Source organism: Nyctereutes procyonoides, unplaced genomic scaffold (assembly GCF_905146905.1).
Source record: "Nyctereutes procyonoides isolate TBG_1078 unplaced genomic scaffold, NYPRO_anot_genome, whole genome shotgun sequence".
In the NCBI taxonomy this organism is placed as follows: domain Eukaryota; kingdom Metazoa; phylum Chordata; class Mammalia; order Carnivora; family Canidae; genus Nyctereutes; species Nyctereutes procyonoides.
Window position 1 is genome coordinate 79,712,846 of NW_026575125.1, and position 9,648 is coordinate 79,722,493.

The 9,648-nt window shown below is 42.8% G+C and overlaps 1 protein-coding gene across 1 annotated transcript in view; it reads left to right on the forward strand.

Moving 5' to 3' along the window:
- VSIG1 (V-set and immunoglobulin domain containing 1) overlaps window positions 1-6,428 on the forward strand; it is a 28,070-nt gene extending 21,642 nt beyond the window's left edge. The window contains exons 5-8 of the mRNA XM_055338082.1: window positions 370-525; window positions 1,043-1,162; window positions 5,297-5,444; window positions 5,863-6,428. Coding sequence (XP_055194057.1) covers window positions 370-525; window positions 1,043-1,162; window positions 5,297-5,444; window positions 5,863-6,196 — 758 coding nt within the window. The 3' untranslated portion in view covers window positions 6,197-6,428. The remainder of the gene's footprint in view (window positions 1-369; window positions 526-1,042; window positions 1,163-5,296; window positions 5,445-5,862) is intronic.
- Window positions 6,429-9,648: the final 3,220 nt, after the last annotated feature.

The window sequence follows — 9,648 nt, forward strand, 5'->3', positions numbered from 1 at the left end:
AAAGCTGTGCTTCAAATGTATAAACTGACTTTAGTCATTTAGTGTTTGCTTACATATGGGCTGTTTTAATAAAGGCATATTTTAAGACACAATGCGGAAATTCATGGTCATGAATCTGGGGAGGAAGGCAGACAGAAGAGATGCTGATGGAATCTTAATGGCCTGGTGCCTGGCAGGTCCTTGAACCTGAAGTGCTCTACTCCCATCTGGTGGTACAAGCAGAAAAAATGATCAAACGCAGTTTGCAAAGCTTTCAGAACGGAGTGCAGGGCCCAGAATTCTACAAAATGACAGTAGAAAGTGACCTGCCAATTGTGACAGGTTGCAACACTGCCTGCAGGATTTTGACTCTGTCTCATTGCCTTACAGTGAAACCTTCTAAGCCCTTTTGCAGCATCCAAGGAGTACCAGAAACTGGCCATCCTATATCTCTTTCTTGCCTCTCGCTGCTTGGGACACCTTCCCCTGTATACTACTGGTATAAACTTGAAGGTGAAGACATCATCCCAGTGAAAGAAAACTTCAGTAAGTCCAGCCCTCCTGCAGCCCCTGGCAAGGTCTGACATGTGTGGCTGGCTGGTTGCTCATCTTTAGAGCTCAGTCGTCGTCGTCTTCTTCTTCTTCTTTTCTTCTTCTTTCTTTCTTTCTTTCTTTCTTTCTTTCTTTTCCTTCTCCTTCTCCTTCTCCTCCTTATTCTTCTTTCTCTGGGAATAAGATGTACAAAGATATCCTAACAAGATGACTGTGGTCTGGTCTTACCCCCAACCTCTAGAGGTCAAGCCTCTTTTTGGCTCAGAGGGTAGTGGGTATGGAGGGGAGAGGCATGGTCCCAGATGGGCTACCTTTAGAAGAATCTTGGGGCCAGGGGGTGGTGGTGTCTCATTGGACCCTGGCAGCTCAGGAAAGGGGCGGCAAATGTGAGGGAGTGGGCAGACAGGCATTGAGTGATTCTGCTGCGATGACATGATCCATAGCCCCCTAAGAGGTTTCAAAAGTCTATTTCCTGTTTTTTTGTTTTGTTTTGTTTTGTTTTGTTTTACAGACCCAGCCACTGGGACTTTGGTTATTGGAAATCTGACCAGTTTTGAACAAGGTTATTACCAGTGCACAGCTATCAACAACCTTGGCAATAGTTCCTGTGAAATTGATCTGACTTCTTCTCGTGAGTTGATCATCTATCTTTTTTAAAAAAAATATTTTTTATTTATTCATGAGACACACACACACACACAGAGACGAGAGAGAGAGAGAGAGAGAGAGAGAGAGAGAGAGGCAGAGACATAGGCAGAGGGAGAAGCAGCCTCCCTGTGGGGAGCCCAGTGCAGGACTCGATCCCAAGAACACAGGATCACAACCTGACTGAAGGCAGACACTCAACCATGAGCCACCCAAGTGTCCCTTGATCATCCATCTTTAACACATGTTCTCCTTAAGTCAAGTGTCCTGGGCCTGCCAACCAAGCAAATTAACTAGGATCCCCTGCTTCATCCTTTGGCCTCTCTGGAGATTTTGGTGGATTATTTATAGATTGATACGCTGAATTATTACCATCCTAATGTCTAAAGCTTACATGACACTTACTACGTGCCATACACTGCCACAGATCATTTACAAAAATTTTGTTCCACACTCATAACATTTCTAGAAAGTAGATCTTACTATTTCATAAGCAGAATAACAGCCCCATTGATAGTACCAGACTGGATTTTCTTTGTGAATCCAGGGGAAACTAGCAGTCTATGTTGAACATGGAGCTCATAGACTTTCCAGTTCCTCAGTAATTTGTTAAGATCTGCCTCTAATAATAGTGGTCATAATAACACTTGTACCTACAATCACAGTAGCTAATATCTGTGGAGCACAAATTATGTACCAGGCACATGGCCAGGTGCTATGAGTTTCTCTCACTCAATCCTCCAACCACCCTGCCTAGGAGGCACGGCAGATTGTTAGCTTCATTTTACTGCAAAGGAAACTGAAACTCAGCGAGGTAAGTGACTTACCCAAGGTCATCCAGTGAGTGACTGGCAGAGCCTTAAAACACAACATTCTATTTCAAAGGTGCTTTGTCACCAAGCATACACTTGAGGGCCTGGAATTGTCAAATTGGGCCAGGTGGGGGCAAGCTCTCACAAGGGATATCTTGCCACACTTTTTAAAAAAGATTTTATTGGGGGATCCCTGGGTGGCCCAGTGGTTTAGCGCCTGCCGTCCGCACAGGGCATGATCCTGGAGTCTCGGTATTGAATTCTGCATCAGGCTCCCTGCATGGAGCCCGCTTCTCCCTCTGCCTCTCTCTCTCTCTCTCTCTCTCTCTCTCTCTCTCTCTCTCTCTCTCTCTGTCTCTCATGAATAAATAAATAAAATCTTTATTTAAAAAAAGATTTTATTTGAGAGAGAGCATGAGCAGAGGGGTTGGTCAGAAGAAGAGAGAGAGGGCATCCTGGGTGGCTCAGCGGTTTAGCACTGCCTTCGGCCCAGGTTGTGGTCCTGGAGACCCAGGATTGAGTCCCACATTGGGATCCCTGCACAGAGCCTGCTTTTCCCTCTGCCTTATGTCTCTACCTCTCTCTCTGTCTCTCATGAATAAATAAATGAAATTTAAAAAAGAAGAAGAAGAAAAGGGAGAAGCAGACCCCCGCTAAGCAGAGAGCCTGACGTGGGACTTGATCCCAGGACCCCAGGATCATGACCTGAGCCAAAGGCAGATGCTTCACCGACTGAGTCACCCAGGGGCCCCTTGCCACACCTTTGAATGATGACTTAATAACACTTAGGATCATCTATGTCATCTAATCATTATTTCTAACTCACTTTGAATCTGTGACTAATATATACTATATCCAGGTGGCCAGTTCCCTTGGGCCATTCCTCTCCTAGGAAGCTAAGCTTTTGTCCTTTCAGTGGTCCTGAATCAAGCATTTTCCAATTCCAGGTTGTTTCTTCATTCGCCTAATTTTGAGTCAAAGGTGAAGAGACATCTTTTTGGTCTTTGTCTATGGTTTCATTCTACCCCTAGTCCCTTGATCATTCCTGCTGTATATCTCTATATCTTCCCCAATCCTGTTTTGCCTTTCCAGAAGTGGTTAAGTGGTATAACCTGTAGAGACTCAGGAGTTGTACTCGAGCCCTGCTTCCACTCAAATATTCCTTTTAAATGATGGTGGCATTTGGCTTCCTTCCTTCCTTCCTTCTTTCCTTCCTTCCTTCCTCCCTCCCTCCTCTTTTCCTTCCTTCTTTCCTTCCTTCTTTCCTCCCTGTCTCCCTCCTTCAAACATTAATTGGATATCTACTCTATGCCAGAAACTCTCATAGGTGATGCAGACACAGAGATTAATAAGATCTAGGTCTTACATTCAAGGAACTCACAGTTTATTTTATTTTTTAAAAGATTATTTATTTATTCATGAGAGACACACACACACAAAGAGAGAGAGAGAGAGAGTGAGAGAGAGGCAGAGACGCAGGCAGAGGGAGAAGCAGGCTCCACGTAGGGAGCCTGATGCGGGACTCGATCCTGGGACTCCAGGATCACACCCTGGGCTGAAGGCAGGCACCAAACAACTGAGCCACCCAAGGATCTGTGGAACTCACAGTTTAGCCAGAGGGACAATCAGTAAAATGTGTTATATGCTCCAATAGCAGTCTGGACAGGGGCTCTAAGACATTGAAGAAGAAACAAGTAATTATGCTTATAGAACCAGGGCCAGCTGCCCCAACAAAGTGCTATTTGAGCTGGATCTTGAACGAACTTGCAAAGCCTGTTTCTTTATCTATAAAATAGGGATGAAGGTGAAAGGCAGCTGATGGGTGACACTATGGTGGCAGGCTTAGGAGGGCAACCAGTCTTGCTGGGGGAAGGAGGATGGAGGGCCCCAGGAGGGCTGTTTCCTCAGGGGGAAAAAATCATAAGAAATCAATAGATTATCTGATGTGTTTAAATCTACTGAAAGGAGTTTTAACAGTTTTGGTTGGAAATTTGGGAAGTTAGTGGCAATCCATTTTAAAACATCTCCAAATGAGGCAATTATTAGACCCAAAGAGAAAAATTTAAATGTACAAGAATCGTGATGTGAGAGCACCTGGGTGGCTCAGTCGGTTAGGTGTCCAACTCTTGATCTCGGCTCAGATCTTGATCTGAAGGTTGTGAGTTCAAACCCCATATTGGGCTCCACACTGGGCGTAGAGCTTACTTAAAAAAATTAAAATTAAAAAAAGAATCATAGGATGTATTAGGTTCTTGCAGCTGTGAACTATATTTACATAACCATAATCCTGTAAACTTTGATGTCATGACAACTTGCACTATGGCGATATCAGGAGAATGTGTGAGTGGGGTGGAGTTAAGAATACAATCCCCATCTTCTGGGGTAGGAAGTTGTCAAAAAATGACAAAAACTGGAAAACTAAAACAAGCACAATAGAAACATGGAGGCAGATACCGGATGATTCATGAAAAAGAGTTAAGAGTGGTTGCCTCTAGTGAATGGGACACAGTGATGGGGGTAGGGGTTGGTGGGAGCGGGCACAGGGACTGCTGCTTCTTTGCTAGAAGTCTAGTAGAGCTGTATGACTTTCTGAATCGTGTACATGGATTCCTTTAATCATAAAAGTTGAAAGAACGATGGGGCAACTCTGCTAGTCTCTCCTCGCAGAATGTAAGATGTCCAGCCTTATTTGAAGGGAGGCGGATGGAGATGGGCCCACTGGAACTCAGACAAGGTCTCTCCGGGATGGTGGGAAGTCTGGTGCTCAGCTGGATTCATCGCACATTTGTTGAATTTTTCCATAGATTGATCTAGTAAACCAGATGCCTGTTTATAGAAATGGGCATGGCCTTTTCCGATGGCCAGAATGCATGAGGCTTTTTGGTGAGCATGGCATGTGTGGGAGAGGTTTTTAGGGATCTACTTCACCTGTGCTCTGGATAAGCCTGGTGAAACCTCCCTGCCTGTAACAGTGGTCCTTTCTCTGCTTACCAGGTTGTAGCTTTATGGTGTCTCTTTCATTTGATCAGGCAGATGCCCACCAAAGACTCCCTTCCTTCCACCCCATTTTGAAAGGAAGCCCCCCCCCCAAGATGGCATAGGTCTTCTCTATGTGTATCCATGTGAATGGGTAAGCTACACAGCTGAGCCAGGGTGAGTTCAACTGGCAGAGTTCTGGGGGTTTCTAGCCTACACGGGTCATATTCCCAGTATATGGAGGCTCCAGATATTCCACCCTGGTCATGAAAGCACACATGTGAGGCAGCCAGTACAGTCCACTTTACCAACCTGCTGCTTCTTTCTTCAAGATCCAGAAGTTGGAATCATCGTTGGGGCGCTGGTGGGGACCCTCATAGGTGCTGCCATCATCGTCTCTGTCATGTGCTTTGCAAGGAACAAAGCAAAGGCAAAGGGGAAAGAAAGGAAGCGAAATTCAAAGACTACCACAGAACTCGAGTAAGATCTTCTTTGTTTGAATGTTGACATTTGTCAGGGTGTTATCTCTATCAGGCAGCTCTTCCTCAGCAACCCTTTTAGCCTAACCTATCAGAGGTCGTCTTTCTGTTCCCACTCACTGCTTATATAAAAGCAGGTGGCAGCAGCTACCAGTTCCTGATGGCTGTGTGCCAGACTCTGCTCTAAGCACCTTATGTCTATCAACTCATTTAACCACCGTGGGTATACTAGTTTTTCTCTCTTGGGACTCTCATTCTCTTGTTGAGACCTAACCTGTCTGGTTAGGAGACAAGATGAATGTGTGGTCCGACAGTGAGTCAGAATATCAGAAATCCCATAAGCCTTGAACAGATTGGAACACATGGTTGCATGAAATGCCGAACCCTAACTCGTTCTTTCCTGGGCCTTCTTCCTGCAGACCAATGACAAAGGTAAACCAAAGTACAGAGTTTGAGGCAATGCCAGATGAACACGTGATCCAGCTAGAAGCTACCTTGCCACCTTCTGGCCATGAGGATGACCCCGATGCCATCCTAGGGCCAGATCATCATCCTATCCCGGAGCCAGAGGCTGTCCAGGAGCCTACCCCGCAGCCTGCCCCTGGGCCGCAGCCTGTCCCAGGTCTGGAGCTTGAGATAAAGCTGGAGCCAGAGCTGAAGCCAGACCCAGATCCGGAGCCGGAGCTGGAGCCTGAGTCTGAGCCTGAGCCTGGGATTATAGTGGAGCCCTTGTGTGAGAAGGATAGGGAGTGAGTAAGCCATAGGCTGTAGCCTAAGTACAGTGTTCATCGCTAAGGAACTTATTACTGGTATTTGGAATTCAGCTGCCCTAACTAGTCTCCCACCCCCTCCCTCTGTTCTGACTAACGCTTTTCTAACAAGGTGCCCCTACCATCAATCCCAAACAAATAGGTCAAGATAAATACAAGGGTTCCTGCATGACTTACACTTTTACTAACATGTAAGCCTAACCGATGACAAAGTGAGTGATTTCTAGTTCAGATGAAAGTGTTTTGTTTTGCAGCAACATCTACACTGTACTTCAGAAAATCTTCTCTATTTTCAGCTCATCTTTATTCTGTTCCACATGCACACATGACAAGGTGGCATTAATTGGATTCGATATTATTCCTAGGATGAGCTGTCAGGGCTTCCCTATTCATTTTGACACTGGCCATGAAGACAAGAATTTGCTAGCATTCTCTTGTAGATTGGGGGCAGGGGGAATCCTCAAAAATTGCAGAGGAGAATATGTAAAGGGTACATATTAATTGGTAGGTAGCATTTAAATCTAGGTCTTAAAATCAGTGCTTCATTTATCATATTAGATCTCCCAAGGAACCACTCTGCTATACAGTATCTTGAGCATAGCCAAAAAATTTAAATAGCCTAGTTTTCAAATGCAAGATAATCTACAGGCAAACAGTTCCAGATAACATTTTCCTTCGGTGACTAAAAAATGTTGATACCATAGGTGATGTACAATTTACCTTTTAATGAGATACTATGTTATCACTATATCTGATGCTACCTTACTTAAGAAGGGCCAGATTATGAAACTGTTCTAAATGAACACTTAAGATCTATTTTAGATAATCTGAACAAATTATTTAATCTGTTTCACTGTTGGGATATTCCACAGTAATAGATAACCATGTAAGTGCTAAATATTAACCTAACATGCATTGATATTACCTCTTTTTCACCTGCCAAAATGTGTTCTCCATTGATATTTTACCCATATACCACCTTGAAGAAATTTAAAGGTAGACTTTTTCATTTGTGTAATCAGATTTTTTTTTCAAATAAGTCTCAATTTTAATAAGATCCTCTTCATACACATTTGCTACTAAAAATTGAAATAGCACATCAAAAAATTACGATTTCTGAAAACCAGAAAAATCTACCTTATGCACACCCTCCCCTAATTATACTCTAACCAAACCACCCCAAGTTTTCTGTGTATTCCTTCTGCACAAGTTACTTGGCTTCCGATTTTTTGATGTTAGGTTTTATCTTAATGACTTTAGGCTTCTCAAACACTTAGGCACACTCAACCTAGTAGTGCTTCCTTAGGTCAAACTGAAAAGTGGACATAAACTGACACCATTCAAATGCAAACTACAGGAACTGAAGTCATTCAAATGAAAACTACAGGATTCCTCACAAACTAATATCAAACTGGAATAGATACAAGACAGTTTATATCATAGATTATTAAAATATTACAACTTGTCTTAACATAGAACAGCTTTCCCGAGCTGCTGCATAACGATCCTAGAATTACTAATCAGAGGAAATAGTACAAGTTTATGTTTACATTGGCTCCGTGTCATTATTCTCCATGCTGGTATCCTCAGAAACATCTTTATGATACAGGCAATAATGACAGGTACATCTAAATCTTTCCACTCTGGATTCACCCTCAATTCCCTGCTCTGGTAGATCCTTTTGAAGCATGGACCGCTTGTTAAGGTAGCGCTGGTACTGAATCAATCGAATCATCCTCTCCATCCTTTCTTTCCTAGCAGTTAACAGAGTCCTCACTCCACTCCTCTTCCTGTTGTTGCTGAGGATGCGGTCAACAAGCCCCTGTGGTTTCTTCTCTCTCTCCTGCTGCTGGGGTGGATATTCTGGTAGAGGGAAGGGAGTTTGATACTAGGGTCGAGAGTCAGTTTGCTAAGGTTCTTTACTAACACTTCGGACATGGTTTGAACAGCTGAACCTTCCTGAGAGTGCTCTTCAGGAAACATCTGAGATGATCCCGGGGCCCAGGCTGGGTGCAGCTGCTTTGGTGAATCCATTGAAACCCTAGTTGTGGACTGAAGCTCCTGGATCTTCGGGTGCCAGTGTGGGAGGTGATGCTCAAGACTCCGTGTAATCAGATTTTAAATCTTATTTTGAAGTTCCATAAATAACACTCAATAAAATCTCATTTTAATGATCCTAAGGTAAATCTTTTATTAATGTTATTGACATATACTTTATGTACAATAAAGAATACCCATTTCAAGTGTAAAATTTGATGAGTTTTGTCAGATGTATATACCCATGAAACCACCACAATTTAAAGAGAGCATCTCTGTCAATCCAAAGTGTTTCCTATGCCTTCGTGTAATCCCACCATCACCCTGGACCTAGGCAACCACTGATTTGCTTTCCATCTTTAGAGATTAGCTTTGCCTTTTCTTGACCTTTGTATAAATGTGATCATATAGTCTGGACTTGTTTTGTGTCTGACTTCTTTCCAACGTGAATCCTTTTTAAATGAAGTAATGAATCTCTAATTTATCACATCCAGATTTTCACGTAGAGGATTTTCTTAAGCTGTGAGGCCCTTTATATAGAAAATGTACCTATACACTAATTGAAGTAGAGTCTTTGTTGGTTTTAAGGTAGATTGCAACTTAACATTTACATTCGTCCAGAGCCATGGAGAGAAATAACAAGCTTTTACTTGGATACTTACTTCAATGTGTCAATTTTCAGCCAATCATAGGGATTTTTGAAGCATCTATAATGCCATTCACATTAATATAATGATACATAGTGTCTGATGGGTCCAGTAGGCAAAATGATGAAGGTTTTGAGAATGATCTAATATTTAAAGATTAAAAACTAAACACCAGATGGTACCAGACCATCAAAGTAGCTGGAGTTCACTTTTCTCTTCCACTTTTATAATGAGGCAAATCGCAAGAAAAGAAACTGATGGATCAGTGCTGAGCAGGAAGGAAGTCACTCTTGGTGATCTTACAGAGCTCTGTCCTTAGTAACACTGTTCAAAAAACTGATGAATATAGTTGGATTAAAGGACATGGATCACCTCAAAAATCTGCTGGAAAAAAAAAGAAAATCTGCTGAAAACTCTGGACCCCTCTCCACAGAAAAACGGTTATGTACACAAAGTGTCATGTACAGTTTTAGGTAAATTACAGACTCCCTGAATCCAAGATTAAGAACTAGTGACTTAGATAAAAACACGAAAGGCACACTTAACAAATCTGTGGATGCCCTCCTCCTGGGGAGAATGATTACTATGTTGTACAACTCAAAAATGATCTCAATAGCCTGAAGCTGGGCTAAAATCAACAGGAATGGAGAGAAAAATCCAGATTTATTTTTTTTTTTTTAATTTTTATTATTTATGGTAGTCACAGAGAGAGAGAGAGAGAGGCAGAGACACAGGCAGAGGAGAAGCAGGC